General features: G+C 47.1%; 1 protein-coding gene across 1 annotated transcript in view; it reads left to right on the top strand.

The window, feature by feature from the left end:
- Positions 1-17,759, top strand: part of XKR6 (XK related 6) — a 166,241-nt gene extending 148,482 nt beyond the window's left edge. Inside the window, exon 3 of the mRNA XM_005528792.3 lies at positions 16,795-17,759. Within this exon, the coding sequence (XP_005528849.2) occupies positions 16,795-17,759 (965 nt within the window). The remainder of the gene's footprint in view (positions 1-16,794) is intronic.
- The last annotated feature ends 420 nt before the right edge of the window (positions 17,760-18,179 follow it).

An 18,179-nucleotide genomic window follows, 5' to 3' on the forward strand; every position in this document is an offset into this window, starting at 1 on the left:
GGCGCTGATGGATGAGAGCAGCGGGGCCTGCTCAGCGCTCCTTGACTCCGGTGCCAGGATTCCTAGAGCTCCTCCATGCCCGCTCAGTGCTTCTCTCTTCCTCCTTCTCCCCCTCCTCCTCCTCCTCCTCCTCCTCCTCCCGGACGGTCCATAATTATGCAAAAGCAAATTAAATGCTGAGAGGAGCCGTTGTGAAAGGGAGCATCAAAGATTTTCCCTTAAAGCAGGCGGAAAGCAAAGGGAGATGGATACTGCTAGGAAGGCAGAGATGGATACTGCTAGGAAGGCAGTGTGTTTAAAAATCAAATCAAGTCTCTCCTGGCTCATCGAGTCTGTGGGAGCATGGGTCGTCACAGGAAGGGGCCAGTTCTGCCTTTAAACAGGGACAGCATCAGCTGCTTCCCTGAGAGAAGCACACTGGAAAAACGGCCCAGGAAAGGGCTTAGAAGCCCAGTTACAGCCCCTGCTGATGGGTCCAGACTCCAGCTGCTTCCATACATCCCCACAGACTCTTATGGATTCATTTAGTGCCAGACAAGGTCAGTTCACCATTTCCTGTGACATACATCCCTCCTCCAAGCCCTCCCTGCTCTTTGGATTGTAATGCCAAGCCCAGGCTCCACTTCTCCCCAAATAGGTCAACTTGTATTTAAGCAGCTTTAGAAAGGGAGTTATTGGACTGGCTATCAGGAGGTTTTGCTTTTGTCTCCTAATTCCTGTGTTAAGAGAGCTGTTGAGGAAAGAAGAGTGAACATACTGGAGGTCTTTACTCAGACCCAGAGCATCTCCTCCAAAGCATTTCCACCACTCAGCGTGGTGGCAGAAAGGGCTGATCTTGGAAGGATGAATAGAAAGGGATACAACCAGGACAATGCTTCATTTCCTTTGTTGCAATCTATTGGGTGGGTGGAAGAAAGAAAAACCACATCATGCCTTGCAAGAGCTATTTGACCATGAGAGGTACCTGTGTGAGAGGGTTGGGTGGGACCTGTGTCTGTTGTTACTCCAGCACCCAAAGAACAGAGGGGTTTCACCCAAAAGTGAGAATGTCCAGCAGCAGAAGTGCTGGAGCTGGAATTTGAGGTCAAGCCCTAGCCTCAATAAAGCTTGGGACAAGACCCCTGGGATTTCATGATAGTCAGGATTCATTCCTTCATCATATTCCTAGCACAAGGCAGAGCAGATCCCAGCCTGGCTGCCCTTGTCTGAGGAACAGCAGAAAAGGGAGAAAAGAGGTGAGAACTCTGTGTGCTCCATCGGGTGGGTGGCAGAAGGTGAATGTTGGGAGCCTGAGCTGGAATTCTTTGGCTGGTGGAGCAAATGGAACATCAGCTCCTGGATATCCATACAGAAGGAGCTGGTGTTGGTAGGCAGGCCCTCTGTGAAGGATTCATCTGCTACAACCACAGCTGGGTGGGCCCAAAGGAGAGTCAAGAGAAGGTGAGGGGAAAAGGATGGATCCAACACATGAAACAGCTCATGCCCAAAGCAGCTGGAGGAGGTGGGATGAGATGCTCAACCTCCAGCAGCACCTTTCTCCAAGGAATCTGGGGCATTTAGATCTATCACTGGAGTTAGACTGAAGGAGGGGAAGGGATGCTGGAGAGGATGCAGCATTGCCCCTCAGTCACCCTAACTGTGTCTGAGGTTTAGGAGAGGATAAAAGGGTGTCCATCTCTCCTGGGCAGCAATGGCCAGAGGACTTCACTGATTTAAATCACGTATTTGCAGGAGAAAAGGTAACATTAACAACAGAAGAAGTTCAGCAACCCAGACCCTCATTCCATAATCACTCCCAGCAGATAATCCACCTCACTCCTTGCAGAACAAACCATCCTTAACCCCCTTCACCCCACAGAGGTGCCGCTTCCTCCGCGCCAAGTGGGAAGGAGAAGGGAAAAGGAGACACCCAACCTCTGGGCAGGCAGGGAGGTGAGAAGGATCCCCATTTTTCTGGCATAAATCTCCTTTTAAATAGGTTTGCTTCCACTTATTTTTATTTTTTCATATGGCTTCTTTAAAGCTCAATGAGATTTAGCAGAAGCCACAATGTCTTTCCACTCATGTCACGAGTTCTTCACGTAAATATTTCTGCCTGCATGAGGCTGCAGTCTCCAGCACAGGGTCTCTCCCTCCAAAAGAAGGCCACATCTCTCCACAGATGCTGTGTCCACCTCCTCAATAACCCTACAGATTTGCAGCATAAGCCTTCCTTTTGCAAAGTCCTGCTGGAATCTCGGATTTTAGGAGGTGTCTGCACTCTTCACAGCCCTCAAAAGTAGGCTGAGGCTGCTCATGTAGTTAAGGAAAAGCAACATTAATTTATGGGGTTTGGGGGGGGGGTGGTAATTTTTTATTTTTTTAAGCAGAGTGATACAAATTAGGCATTAAAATGGATTTTCAGCTACAGATGTGTGCTGGCTGCAGTTATCCTGGTGGAGTTTGGAAATCATGTCCCTTCCAAAGCAAAGTCCTATTTTTTTATCATGTTCTCCCTATTCTGAACCATGTCTGGGGACCATTTATTATCATTTATGATCCTTTTTTGCAGGGGCAAACTAGAAATTATTTTCCCTGTCACTCAGTTTAGAAGCCTCAACTGGTCAACTGAGTTAGAAAGAGACCTTCAGCCTATAGGTGTTCAAAAATGTGATTTTCAAGTGACATCAACACTGGCCTGAAGAAAACTGAGGAGACTAAAATCCCCAGATCTCCAGTGAAAGTGGAAAACAGACTCAGGTTCATCCTTTTCATCCCTTGAAGGAGCACTAAAATTTAGTGCAAGACCCTTCATGCCAGCCTGGGCCAAACAGGTGTGTCCAACAATATTCAAACAGGAATCCAAACCCCCAAACCCAATCTCTGTGACCTCACAACACAAAATTGTCCCCATTTCTGCAGAGTCACATAACTTCATAAATAAACCAGGGTTCATTCTACATAGGCAGCAGATCCCATGGGGATCAGTGCTACATTCAATATGGCATCTGCAGATTCTGTGTGGGAAAGTCCTATTTCTGCAAAGCAGAAATCTTCCTGACTTTTGGGAGCATTTTTCCTAAGATCCACCAAGAGAACTTCACTGTATAACTAAAGAAGTCTTTGCCTTATAAAGTCCTCAGTAACAGGAGATGGGTACAAGATCTACCAGAGATACACTCTGGGCTTTGACTCGGGTTCTGGCAGATCATGAGGAAAAAGCGATGCTAAAATTTTGCCCAAAGGCAGATATTCCTTTTTCCTTTTTTCTCATGTCATTCCTTGGGGATTAAAAGAAGTGGGAGACATCCATCACCCAGGCCTGGTTTCCTGTGACAGAAGAGGCACGAGCAGGGAAGCAGTTGCTCTTTGCCATATGGGAAAGGGACCCCACCAGTCGTGTGCTTGCTGGGCAGGGAAGATCTGGGATGATCTGCCCTGAAAATTTGTCCTGACTCCACCACAGTTTCCCTTTAAGTGTTCACCAAGGAGGCCCAGATAGCTCTGAACTCATAAGCAGCTCTCCTGGGAGGCCACTCATATGACTCCAGCGCTCTGCCAGACTGGGGCATATGGCTCTGTTCCTGCCTTCCCCTCCTTCCCACCAAAGCCGGATGAGAGGGAGCAATTTGGTGCCCTGCTGGAAACGAGCTGCTGGTCCCTGGCCAGCTCCCAACAGCATCAGAAAGCCATCTCCACAGTTGGCAGTGGCACTGAGGACGCCTTGCTCTGGCATGCTGAGAGCAGGCCAAGCCTGAGGCACGCTGGCATGGGACAGCTTGTCCCATCATCAGCCGTATTGTCCCAGTGCGGTGGGATCCAGGAGCCTTCGAAGCCAGGGACAGATTTCTTTTTTTTCCTTTTTCCAATGGGAATTGGAGCCAGCCCAAAGAGAGACGTCATCCCTTCGCCCATCCCCACCTGCAGCTTCTCTGTCCACCACCTTGCCATGTCTCTGGCTCTTATTTTTGGAGTGCTGATAAAACCCCGTCTGTTCCGTACCACGTGTCGCCGTCACACACAGGACACGGCACAGCCAGGAAAGATGAGTCACCATTCACGGGACAGCGCTGGCAGGGGGCCAGTGATGCCAATTTTAGGCTTTGTCAGACTGTGGTAATCACTGGGAAGGGGTTACATCATCAGAGCACTACAACAGCATTAGCTCATGCTGTTCCCAGGAGCTGGGGGCCAGCCAGGAAACTGAGGCATGCAGAGAGGTTTGGGTTCTTGTCAGGCAGATTCCAGGCAGGAAATTCAGACTTTTTTGGGTAATTCCATGCTGCAGGCTTGCTGGAGATACACCTCTCATGGGAAGTTTGGGATTAGAGCACAGGAAAAGGTGCTGTTGGTTAGTGAAATACTTCGGAATTCAATTCTTCTTAGCTTCAGGTTGCTTTAGTGTGGGATTCTTGTCAAGCACCTAGGAGAGCACGGATAAAAAGGGAGCACATAGGCTCTGGGACGTGCAACAAACCATGGAAAAGATGCCCCGCTGGGCTCTGTGCTTCTGCCCCTGATGGAGGTGGAGCAGTTCAGGTTGATGCAATTCAAAATCGTTCAGTTTTGAAGGAAATAATTATCTCACTTCAGAAGCTATTAATTGCTTTTTAATGATTAGCTTGGGGTGACAGCTCTGAGTCTGGGCATGCAGCAAAATTACCGAGTCAGTAGAAATCTCCTGAAATTACTTTTGTCCTAAGGGGCATTTGACCAACCTCATGCTCTCAGTGCCCTGAGAACATCCATGTGCTCACACAGAGGGTCACTGAGGCAGGACAGCCACCAGGCACAGGAACCCCTGTCTCATGTGCATCAAGGTCCCAAAAATGCTTGAAAAAAGGCAAGAAGACCCAGGAGATAAGCCAGGATGAGCATGACTTAATGTGTGGAAAGCAAGTTCTGACCTGCTACCTGTCACAGAGGTCTCTGCAGAGTGTACAAAATGTGGGAAGCAGAGGAAGAAAGAGTTTCCTGCTGTTACCCTTGGAAAATCAGTGTCCCTGGTGCCTTCAGCTACCCCACTGCGAGACAGCACCAGCTGCACCACATCCGTTTTTGTCACTTTGTCACTCCCCCTCGCAGGAACACTCTGCCAGACTCGCCTCACTGATGCCAGCCCTGTGTACTCTCCAGGAATGTTGAGATGCTCCTTCTTTTCCAGAGACCAGTCCCCTCCGCTGGGATTACGCTGAGGCATTTCCACCAAAGGCCCCCCCCCAACACACCAAAGATTTATAAACCATTAGGTTACAAAGGGTGCACTGTTGGCACATCTCTGGATGGAGACCTCTTTGGCCAGTGAGTGTCATCCCAACCATCTCCCTTCCTCTTTCCCATCAGGCCAAAATCATTCCCAGAGCTAGGACGAAGTTATTTCCCTAATTGCCTTGCAGGCTCTCTGTGTCCAGGCCAAGCCATCTGCCAGAGGAGGTTTGCAGGATCCCTGTTTGGTGCTGTCACAGACAGTTTGAAGCATTGCCTTGATGTTGTCTCATCTCCAAGGAACAGCCCGTGGGAGCTGTGTTTTTAGCAGGAAGTTCCCTCACGCAGCCCTGGCAGGAGATGCTGCTTTCCCAATCCAGGGACAAGTCTGTTGGTTTTCATCCCTGCTGATAAACCAAACCACATCAGAACATGAGCACAGCCACCAGATCTTGTTCATCCTCTGCTTCACTTATCAGCACAGCCCTTGGCACATTTTTAGCTCCCGGCAGCCAACACCAACCCAAACAATTCCCATGCTTGGCTCAGGTGATGGCAAGAACAATTCCCACCAAGCACTCTGGGCCACCCTGTTTAGGAGGCTGGGACAGAACTTACTAGTCAACAGAATTAGGCTTGGCTTAGTTGTTGATTTCTGGGCACAGGGTCCAAAGCTTCCCCAGATCTGTGCTAAGGAAAAAGGGATTCTCCTGGTCGCTCTCCAAAGCAGACAGCAGATCTCCTTGGGCTTTCCTTTCCAGCTCTGAGGTGCTGCTCCCCTCTTTTTCAGAGTATTTTTGCCCCCACTTGCAGGATTACATCATCCTTTCAACCTGTGGTAGGCAGGTTTGCACATATTTCCCAGTGGCTGTGGTCGTCATCCAAATTAAAACAGAAAAAAAAAAAAGGAGTGACAGGATAGAGGTGCTGTAACAGATGTCAGACTGCAGTGTTAAAATGCACATATATTGTACATGTTTGTGCAGTCCTGTTGTTTCATGCCAACCATCCCTATTCAGAACATAGAGATAGGTGGGAAGAGATTTTATGCTAAATGGAGCCATGTGTTGTTTTCCTTAGCAAAAAAGCTGGGGTTTTTTCACCATTTCAGTGCATTCCAGTAGTTCCCTAAAGTGTGTTTCTCTTCTAAGGGTTCCTAACAGAAGAGTTAAAATATCATTAGGTGTGAAAAATCTCAGAGTGGGAGGCTCCTTCTGATATTTTCAGGATTCAGACTGGAAGCAGCTCTGCTGGATTGGATACACTTGAAAATCTTCGCAAAGAATTGGCCACCAGAAGTTGTAACTAAAGTGCCCTTCACAAAGAACCAGTTGTTGAATGCGAAATCTGATTTTTCCTCCAAGAATAACCCCTCTTGGATTTTGCCATCTTATTCTTACCAGTTGAAGTAACCATGTTTGGGATGTGGGTTTTGTGCCTGTTGTTCTAGGAAGACTGTTTTAATTAGCAAAGGGACAAAACCTAAGCTCTCAGCAGGGATTAGCAATGGAAGTTTCTGGAGATGGTTGTGCTCCTGTCAGGTTGAGCCAGGTTTGTGTGACTCCCCTGCCTTCTAACATTGCCTACAAAGAGGGATTTTGCTCTGCTTGCACAGAGTTAAATCCTGTCCTCACTGGAGGTGTTGTCAGAACACCCTGGTGGAGCATTTCCAGTGAAATCTCTTGGGGGTCTCTCGAGGAGCTTCACATCCTCTCATCTGTGGCTGTTCACTTGTAGGGGCTCAGGTGGGGTTCTTTTCCAGTGCCATTCTGAGACAGCACTTAAAGTCTTCAGATTAACGGGGATTTAACTCAAAAGTCTTTATAATTACAGTGATGACGGTGCAGAGGGCACCTCGGCCTGAAAAGAGTGGCAATTCATGCAGCTTTTGACAAAAATAGACACGAAGAGCAGTTCTCATGCTCTATTTCCAAACAAGCTAATCTGTGCCCAGGAAATCCCGGCTGCTGCTTTCCCAGCACATTTCTAATGCAGAATTAACCCAGGTGATTGGTGCCTGGAGGGGTTTAGAGCTCAGAGCAGACCATCTCTCCTTCACGTCTCTGGGTCATTAGAAGACAGAGATGCACACGGTTGTTGGTTCTGGGTGTCTCTGTCAGCTTCAGTGCCATCCCTGCCCACCTGAGAGTCAGGGATTTGTGGGATTCATGATCTCCGGAGGATGCACTGGGAAAACATCAACTTGGGTGTGGAGGGAAGATCCTAGAGAGGTTTGAGTCTTTGCTGCTGGAATGTGGGTTACTGGTCCACATGAACCCAAATTGAAGTGATAACAGCAGCTCTTCTAATCGGAAACACCACCCATGCAGCCCCACACTGACACTGAAAACATCATCAGTAAGATTAATAAGAATTCTGCTTCCAAAAATCACAAAGAACTGTTCTGCATGAGCACCCTCAAAGTAGAATCTGCTGAAGTGGGGGTTCTTTCGGTGAGAAAAAAAAATAAATCTCCTTTTGCTGAAAGGAAAAGAGTGAATTCTTTCCATTCCATTTTCTTAACATTTAGGGGAAGCTTCAAAACAGAGGAGCCATTTCAAACTAGATAGTTTTAGTGTTATAAATACTTCTGTATCATTTATGCCACACCAATAGGAGCGCCAAAAGTAAGACTGCTTGTCTCTGTTCCCTGATTGCCTTCAGCTTCTTTAGGACTGAGTCAAATCACCAAAGTCACTCCAAATTCCTGAATGGAATTCATAGACATCTGTCATGCATTGTTCCCCCTGAAAAGTGAGTTTGTGTGTTGTCATTTCCTTGAACTCCACCATCAGAGTCCCATCAGAGGCTCTGGTGGCTGGGTGGAGTTGTTTCAGAAGAGGCTGCTCTGCAGAAGGCAGTATTTGTCTCTGGTTCTAGCAGTGGACTCACACTGACATTTTCCTCAGGTATAATTTTGGGAGCATAGCTGAGACCAGATTCCTGGAGGGATTACCCTATCCTGCTAAAATAACATTTTTTCTGTCAGAAAGCTGTCCCCACATCTGTATTACACTTTACCTAAGCTCTACCTGCCATGCCTGGGCTCCCCAGAGCTGTCCAGACACAGCAGCCACCTGGACTGATTTACTCTGCCCAACCTGGAAAATCTGATAATCTGAGAAGCTTCATCTCCAGGCATTGAGGAGTTGAACCAAAGGTCTCCCACATTATTTTTAAGGTGATGAAAGGGATTATATGACCATGGTTGTGATAAACAGAGGGCTGTGATCAGATTTTGTCTATAGCTGTAACACAGTGTTGGAGCCCGAGCACTGGCACTCAGGTGACTGTGCTAAATTGGTCTCTGGTAGAGTTTTTTTTGCCTGACAGCCCTTTCCCAATGCTTCCCCAGGCACAAAAAAACAAATTCACATAGTCCAGGAACCATTCCCATTGGGCAGATTGGATACAGCTCCTGGGGGATTTTAACAGGATGGGCATGGCAGGTTCTGCCAGCTGGGCTCAGGGTCAACAATTAATCCTGTTTCTCATTTGGGGCTCAGATACCACCAGCAGGCTCTCTTCCCATGTGTTCCTCTCCTCTCTGCTGGTTTTTATGAGCTGATCTGTGGTGACAAAAAGACCCCAGCTAGCCAAGTGACTTGAGGCTTGTTTGTGGATCTCTGCTTAGACAGGGACTGAGATTTCCCCTAAGTTGCTGCCAGAAATGTTCCAGCTCTGGAACAGGTGTCAGCAGCTTCTTTCCCTTCATAAATAGGTAAAACCTGAGATACCTGCAGTCAGCATCCTGGGAAAGGGGAAAGGCTGCTATGGAAAGCAGAAGTGGCCTTTCATGCTGATGAGGGCTGTGTACACACAGGCCTGTTGAGACCAGCCTTCTTCTCAATGATTTAACAGAGGTATGTTGTCTTTCTCCACTTGAGGCTGTTGGTAACTCTGTCTGGCTGTTTTAGCATGTCCTCTGACTGACCATGGCACGCTCCTCACCTCAGGAGGGTGTTGGGGACTTGTTTTACCTGCTTGGACTTCAGTGGTATAAATTCATTGTGTTGTGTCACTTGAATATGCCCACACCATGTGGGGTCTCAGCTTTTGCTCTGCAGGAGCCACTGTGGGCTATTGTGCTTATCTTGGAGCCAGGAACAGGTTTCAGCAATCCTCCTTTCTCTTCTCTTCACCTTGCTGAGACTCAGTGCTCCCCTCTGAGCTCTTGTGGGGAGTTGGTGGATGCCAAACCACTGTTACTGACTATTTCTCTTACCATGTTCTTTGGTTATTTCACTTTGAACCACACCCCTGGAAGTGTTCAGGGTCAGTCTGGATGGGATCTGAGCAAGCTGAGAGTGTGAAAGGTGTCTCTACCCATGGCAGGGGGTTGGAACGAGGTGAGCTTTAAGGACACTTCCCTCTCAATCCATTCCATGATTCACCAGGAAGAGTCCATGGAGAGACGGGCATTTCCACACAACTCATCCCATGTCTCAGACAGAATTCCTGGGGTGAAATAAACACTGAGGCACGTGATGGATGGGGCCTCTTCATACAGAGGGTTTTGGAACAGTGGGGAGGCTTTGCTAATCCTGATGTGGTGGGTGATGGCCAACATTTTGAACAGGAGACTGACACTTCACTGAGGTCATTCAAGGACAATCCCAAACAGAGGGTGGATTATCCCATCTCTGCTTGGCCCGGGGTGCTCGTGCCTCCCACAGCAGGCTCAGTCTCTGGCTTGCATCCAGGAGGAGACACAAGACTCGATGGCTGCAGGGTTGGAGCTGGTTTGGAGTGCCCGAGTTCACAGAGGACATGAATAGGACACGACAGAAGCAGCCGAGATAATGAGAGCACAGATCAGATGAGTGTGGCCGGTCACCTCTTCCTGCATCAGGGAAAAGGGGGCACTGGGGACAGCTGAAAGGCAGCAGGATGAAAGGGGAGAAAGCAAGGCCTTTGGAAACACAATCCCTGGTGACCCCATGGATGCTTCCTCAAGGCGGTGCTGCAGCAAGGGCTGGGGGAGGAACTAAGGAGAGATTCAACTTTTCCGGGGTCATTGAGGACATCTTAATTTAGCAAAAGGAGAAGGGTTTAGGAAGCATCGTTTCAGGACATGAGCCAGCCTTTAACTGTCAAGGGGCAGGAGGGCAACTCTCCATGGGAGCGAGCTTTTGTGGACTTGCCCTGGCATGGATTTTCTCACAGTGAAAGGTTTGGGAACACAGGGGTGCCTCTGGTCTAATCTGGAAGAGTTTTCCTTGTGCCAGCTTGGACATGGACTATCCTGTACAGAAATTCAACTCAAGCCTTGTGTGGGACTCCAGTGGGATTTGGTGGTAGAAGACTTTCTCGTTATCCAGACCTACTTGGAAATCTGTCCCTGAAAGGAGTTACCTTTGTTTCCTGCCTTTCCCAGTCATCAGCAGTTTTCTGTTTCCTATGGAATTGTGATGCTGTGTCCAGGTGAGCTGGATCCTGGACAATAGGGATGTGATACCCCTTGGAAGAAGGTCCCAGAGGATCTCCCTAGCAAGGGAGCAGGTGTTGAGGATGTGAAATCCACCCCTTGCCTGATGAAACCAAAATATTTTCTGTGAGAAAAGAGCAAAGGACAGGACACGGGTGTGATATCTCTTCCCAGTCTCCCCAGTGTCACGATCTGGATTTTCATCCCTGGCAATTCCAGCTCTTGGCAGAGCACAGAGATGTCACATAAATGTGAGGAGGCCAGTCCTGGGTCAGACTTTTGCATTGTCTCCACAATAGGTGGAGTAGTTCTCATCTGCCAGACTGGACTGGTGACACACTGGAGAAACTGTTTAAGGAAGTGTCCTGAAATCCAGTGAGGAAAATGAGTGGCAAAATGGTCTGTGCAGCCCTTTAATATTTATATACTGGCAATGTTCCACATTTTTTCCATGTTCGAAGAGACAAAGAGGGAAAACAAAGGAAAAAAGACACGAGTCATTCCCTCCTCCGATGGGGAAGAATAAAGAAAGATCAAGCATCAAAATCCATCAGGAAACAATAAAAATCAGACCTGAGGTCTGATTCTGACCCCTTTTACTCTAACACAAACAAATTAAGTCAGATTAAAAAATAAGGGAGGGTGACTTTCAGGCCCTGTTATTACAAAAGCAGGATCTGGCTTGATCTCTTTTGTGTATAAATGCATTTTCACTCTGTGTGCATCAAAATGAAAGCCTGTTCCTCGTCTCCAACTGAGCTTCAGGGAGGAACATGCCACCCAAAGGGGAAAACAGGATAACAGGGTTCACAGCACAGGGGCCTGAGCAGCCAGCCAGGGATGGAGATGAACTGAAACGTGGCACTTGGCATTAAGCAAGAGCTGCTTCTGCACAGGGGCTGAGGGAAGGTTTCGTGTCACGCTCAATATTTGCCATCCCGCTCACCCGGGAGAAACGTTGGTATCTTCCCATTTTGTTTTAGTGGAGTCTTAAGGAGAATTAATGTCAAAAAAGAAATAGAGCACTGTTTAGGCATCATTTTCATGTCCCTGTTAAAGGGACAGGCACCACACTAAATACTCGGGGAATGTGCTACAGCAACTGCATCCAAATTACGGGCAGCCAACAACCTGCAGCTGGATTTGTGATGGGAACTGTACCTACCCCTATGAAAATCCTCTCTCCTCAGCTGGACAACACTGAGTAAGGCCAAGATGGGTATATTGTTCATTTTAAATATTCATCTGTGTGTGTGATTTTTTCTGTTAGACTGGCTGTAAAACCTTGCACAACTGCATAGCAGGAATAGGCCAGATAGACAGGGATGGCTTTCCCTGAGCTGTTTTTGTTCCTAGGCTTTAAAAGCAGCAATGGCAATTTAAGGGGAGTCATTGTTTTCATTCTTTTGTGTGGATGGGGTTTTTTCGAAAGAGCTTTTTTAAAAATCTGAGATGACCTTTCTTTTTCTGGACCATGGGTACAAACCAGAGGAGGCAAAACAAACCAGGGTGAAATTCAGGGTGTTCCTGTGAGCTTCAGCAGTTTTCCTTAAAGTCTGAGTGGTTCAGGCTCCTCTCCTCAGGCATCAGATCACTGTCTGCATTTTACTCAAGTCCACTCATGTCTTCATGATCCAAAGCAACAGCTCTTGTTTCCCTTCTCAGAGAATCTATTCCTTGGTCTGACATTCTCAGAAATTTAACTTTTATACACCTGCCTTATTTCCCACTGCTTTCTCATCTCTCTGCGCCATTTCCTGTTGCACATTTTCCTGTGCCACGTGTTTATCATTGAAGAAGGATCATGAGCTCCCCTGAGAAAGGCAGAAATTTTTTTTGAGTCTCAGCTGGTGTCATTTGAAATGCCCTGAGTACCTTCCTTCACTCCAGCTCCCAGCTCAGAAATGTTCTTGTCCTCTGTATGCAAGTTTGTCACATCTGCCAGCTCCACATGGCAGTCTGGAATATCCTAAAGCATCTCAAACGTTGCTGGATTCCCACCTGTGATGGTTGCACTAGGCTTTGATCCTCCTTTGAGCAAAGAGACATCATTTAACCACGGACAGCCTGGGGTGAGTCTCCTCAGTAGGAGCTGAATCCTGTCTGAAATGTCTTGTCAAGCGCACTGTGATGTGAAGGAGAACTATTTCCTGCTTTAGCTTGGGTTTTATACCAGATCTTGGGTAAGTCCTTCAAATCTTGGTGCTTCATCTGTCAAATGGGACATTACAGAGATCTCCCTCCCCATGGTGAATGTAGGTGAGCAGATGTCTCACTGCAGGGACTTCAGGGTCCATTCCTAAAGGAATTTGGGGGATTATTTTGGGTGCTGTGTCATTCAAGGGATTCCTTGACGGTGTCTGTGCCCCTCTGACTCATTGTGGGCAGGTGGGATACAGAGCTGCCACCACCACGAGCCCCCCAGCCCCATAGGAGCTGATTTCCTCCTGGCTCCAGAATGCCTACAGAGAGGTGGCTGTGCATGGTGGGGATGTTCCGCTCCCAAGACTGGGAACAGAGTGGGAAGAGTGGGAGTGGGCTTCTTTTGAAGTGACTTCAGTGTTTACCCAACCTCATCCCTTTGATAAACAAACCTTGGAAGGGAGTTGAAACCTACTTGTGCTCCACGAAGGTGCGTCAGTTACCACGTGCAAGAGTCAGAATCAAAATTAAAAATTACTGCTCATGTGATCCAACTTTTCAGGACTTTTTGTTTTAGTTATAACTGAAGAGATTTCTACAGTTGCTTAGAAATAAGGTCTGGAGAAGGTGGGAGGAAAAACAGGGAGAGTTTATCCCACAGTCTGTGAGAACTGTGAATTGTATGAAGATGTCACGGGCTAGAAGCCACAGGGAAAGTTGGGAATGGGAAATTTGTGGTCAAGATGACAGAAGTGCTGTGTCATTTAGGTCTGTATGAAAGAGCCAGGGAATACTTTCTGTGCCAACACAGCAAGAGGTAAGAGTGATGTAAGTCTTTACATTACTCTGTGGTTCCTGCTGACATCCACCTACAGATCTCCCCTCTTACACCCAGGTCCAGATCCCGCTCGTCACCAAGGTGCCAAAATTCACATTCAACACGAGACTTGGGAACTTTTAAACAAGAGCAAAAATATGTCAAAGTGTCCAGAGATCCTTCATCACCTCCCTCAGATCTTGGTGCAGATGAAGAGACAATGAGCTGTTCTGTACAGGGGGGACTCATCCCGCCTGACTGCTGGTGCTCGCACGTCCCCTGGCAAGGGATGGAGTCAGACACCTTGGGAGCATGAGTCAACCCCTCCCTGTCCCACACACGGATGTCAGGACAGGCTGAATCACTTTCTGGGGGTGTCTGCCTCTCTCTGCTGGCTGGAGGAGACGTTCAGATGACTGTCAGCAGCCCGGGTGCCGTGCCAGTGACTCAACACACGCACTCCGAGACAGCTCTGTGCAATTTACAGCAAAGGCTGTGATTAGTGGAGGGTTCTGCCCTGCAAACATTAGGTAAAGCCTTTATGTGCAAACTGGGGGATTGTTTCGGGTGTATTTTATTCCCCTCTCTTTTCTAGAATAAATGAGCCCAACAGAAACATTTTTAATCCAGGGTGACACATTTGTCTCCTGTGGGTTGGTGCTGCTTGAGTTTCCCTGTACAGGTACAGCTAATGCTGTACAAGTTTCTAGTAAAACAGCACTAAAATAAGACAATAAATGACATATTTTTTCCTTGCTAATCATGGAAAGTTTTTAAACTGAATAGCCAAGAGATAGTGCAACAAACAGTACTTACATACATAACAAAACTTTGTGGCATGACTCATCCTTCCAAAACTTTTAATAAAGTCTACCAAAAATGTAACTCATCTTGTACATTCAAAATTAATCTAATTTACATCTGCTTGAGTATGAGGGTGTTCATATTTGAAAGTTTCCATCCAATATGGGGAGAGACTGAGGGAGCTGGGCCTGTTCAGTCTGGAGAAGACTGAGAGGGGATCTCAATAATCCATATAAATACCTCCAAAGGGTGTCAGAGGATGTGCCAGACTTTTTGCAGGGGTGCCCAGTGACAGGATGAGGAGCAGTGGCCATAAAATAAACCACAAGAAGTTCCACCTCAAGATGAGAAAGAACTTCTTTACACTGAGGGTGGCAGAGCACTGGAACAGCTGCCCAGGGAGAGCATGGGGTTCCCTCTCTGGAGAGATTCCAAACCCACCTGGATGTGTTCCTGTGCCACCTGCTCCAGGTGATCCTACCTTGGCAGAGTGATTGGATGATCTCCAGGGCTTCCTTCCAACTCCAACCATTCTGTGAGTCTGTGGCTGGAATCCCCAAGTCCTATGTGCAAGTGTTTCATAGGAGTGACTTAGAACTCGGGGGAAACTGTGATTTTCTTAAAGCTGGTGGCTTAAAGCTTCCCTCATGGATAAGGCCACTGCTCTTACTGCTTTGCTCTTCGTTGTTTTTTAAAATTCAGTCTAAAATTCTAATGCACATTTGAGCCCAAAGACAAGGGATTCAGAGGGAAATGAGAGCTGATGAGAAGGTATAGTTTTGGTGGACTTTGTAAGCTATGAGAATTCCAGTGAAGGCAGAATTGGAGTCTGCCATCCTTCCTGGCCTTCTCCTCCATGATCTCTCCTCCAGACATGGATAGGTTGGAAAGAGGGAAAACTAACCCTGCCTAACTGTGGGGTTGGCTCCTCAAAACCAAGATTAATTCTATAGAGTGAGGTCTGAGGAGTCAGTGGACCTTATTTACATTCTTATGGAAGTCAGGCCCCTGTGAGCAGAGAGAAAAGAAAACAAGAGAAGAAGAAATTTAGGTTTTTCAGGCATTTTTACCTTCTTACCTCTGAGCAGCTGCAGCAAGATGTTCCCTGGATTTTTTTAAAGAAATAAAAGCCAAATAAGATCTAGGCCAGCCACTCAGTTACACATCAGAAATGGAGGTGCATTTATCATTGTTTTCTTTGGAACCATTTTTTCCTTTAGACTTTACATGTTATGTTCCTAGATAAATCTTTGGCTAAGGCCCAATCCAACCATAGCTACCAAATTACTGAGCTTCCCAAGAATGGATTTTGGTCCATCATCTGTTTCCTCACCTGCAGAACAGTTGTCCAAGTGAGCAGCAGTGGGGGAAAATGAATAAGATGCCAGCAGCTCTTTCTTTTCCCAGGAACCTCCCAATTAATTTTTATTGGGATGCTTTGCTCCATGACTTGTTCAATCTACCCTTGTGATAATCAATGGAATTACATTTTTAAAAACCTCTCCAGTGCAGTGGGGCTATTTAATCTTCTGGAGGAAATAAATTGTTTAAGTGTTGGTTGGGATGGAGAATAAGACCAAGTCCCTTTGGAGTATCATGGGGTGTTCTGCCCCATGTCAGGGGTGCAGGGGGATGTGTTGGGAGCTGAAGGTGATCCCGGTGCAGGCTGTGCCCTCCCTGACATGACTGTGACTTTGATTTGTGCTCCAGCCAGGAGACAAGACTGGAGAAGAGATATCTCCAGTGTAGGTCTTGGGTCCATCCTGGGAACAAGGCAGGGGATTTGCTGGAGAGACTAGATCCTTTGTTTTGGGACTCTTTCCAAGGGTATTGATGAGTCTTGATGCTCCCTGGATTCATATGTTTATCTGCACAGGACAAAAACTCTGTTTTTCTGAAATGAAAATGCAAATGGGGATTCCTGAGTAAGGCAGAATCACTGGGAAAGTTGCTTAAATAAAAGTATTTAGAATGAAAAAGAATCCATGCAGTTGCAGGGAAATACAGGTGTCCTGCTCTTGCAGTGGTGCTTTCCAAGAGAGATTCTGCTCTCCAAGAAAGTAACCTTCACACTCAGGCTTCAGCATTTAGATGGGATCTGGATTTCAAGCCCCCCAAATGTGAATCCAGTCAGGATGAGCACAGAGGCTGTTCCCTACTGGAACAGCTGGGGTGGGGTGGCCGATCCAGAGTCTCAGGGAGATAAGGACAAGGAGTCAGAGGACTCCTGAATACGACACCATTTCCAATTCCAGCACTGATATCTCTGTATTTCTCTCCTCCAGACTGTAAGGACAACCTGACGTGAGTTGAACCTTCAGGCTCCTGAGCCTGCCCCAGATGCAATAATTTAGTGAGCAGATGATGTTTTCCACCAAAGCTCCTGTCTAACTCAGTGGATCTGTGTGTCTTCCGGCAGGTGTGTCCTCTGTGGCCTCCCTGATGTCCCTGGCTTGGGTGCTAGCCTCCTATCACAAGCTTCTTCGGGACTCTAGGGACGACAAGAAGAGTATGAGCTACAGAGGGGCCCTCATCCATCTCTTCTGGCGCCTCTTCACCATCTCATCCCGAGTTATTTCTTTTGCTCTCTTTGCTTCCATCTTCCAGCTCTACTTTGGGATCTTTGTAGTGGTCCATTGGTGTGCCATGGCTTTCTGGATCATCCATGGTGGGACAGATTTCTGCATGTCTAAGTGGGAGGAGATCCTCTTCAACATGGTGGTAGGGATTGTGTACATTTTCTGCTGGTTTAATGTCAAGGAAGGGCGGACTCGATACCGAATGTTTGCGTATTACACGGTGGTCCTGACGGAGAACGCTGCCTTGACGCTCCTTTGGTATTTTTACAGAGATCCTGACACCACTGACTCCTATGCCGTGCCAGCACTGTGTTGTGTCTTTCTTAGCTTTGCTGCTGGGATAGCTTTGATGCTGTTATATTATGGTGTGCTGCATCCCATGGGGCCAAGAGCTAAGATCTTTGCCAGCTCCTGTTGCGCCGAGCTGCTCTGGGGCATTCCTTTGCCCCCCGATGTTGAGCCCATGGCGCCCCAAACCCCTGGGTACCGGGGGGCCCAGGCTACGCCCACCAGAGCGGTCACGGAGCAACAGGAGGAACTCACAGCTGACACTTGCTTGCCCGTTTTCCAGGTGAGAGCAATGGTACCATCTACTCCATCTGGGCGACCCTACCCCCCCGAGGGGCCTCTCATTAAGATTGACATCCCAAGAAAAAGATATCCTGCCTGGGATGCTCATTTTGTAGACAGGAGGTTAAGAAGAACTATCAACATCCTCCAGTATGTCACCCCCACAGCTGTAGGTATTAGGTATAGAGATGGACCTCTCTTATATGAGTTGCTACAATATGAATCTTCACTTTAAAGCTCCTTAAAGCAAAAGTAAAAGAGGGGACCTTATTTTTGTTTACGGTAAACACAGATCATGAAACAAACACAAACCTTCAGATAAGCTTTCTTTCTGGTTGCTGTATGTATAAAAAAAAAAAAAAAGATATTCTCTATGTTTTGTAAGTAAAAACAAAAAGAAAAACTTTTCTTTTGTTTTTTACACACAAGAAACAGTATTTCAACTTCCACACCTAGGATTCACAGGTGGAGAAGGAGGCATCTCCACATCAGTTTTATATCGTACACCAAGTGTAGAACATTATTTATGGGATTGGTGCTGATTGAAAAATATAAAAAAAAACAAACAAACAAACCTACAACTGCCTTATGCCCTTAGGTGCTGAGTTTCATTAAGTACTGTCACCTTTCTCATGCAAAACTCTTTGATGATTAT

The sequence above is a fragment of the Pseudopodoces humilis genome, chromosome 3 (assembly GCF_049639895.1).
Source record: "Pseudopodoces humilis isolate 2021_Gansu_Grassland_sample_001 chromosome 3, ASM4963989v1, whole genome shotgun sequence".
In the NCBI taxonomy this organism is placed as follows: domain Eukaryota; kingdom Metazoa; phylum Chordata; class Aves; order Passeriformes; family Paridae; genus Pseudopodoces; species Pseudopodoces humilis.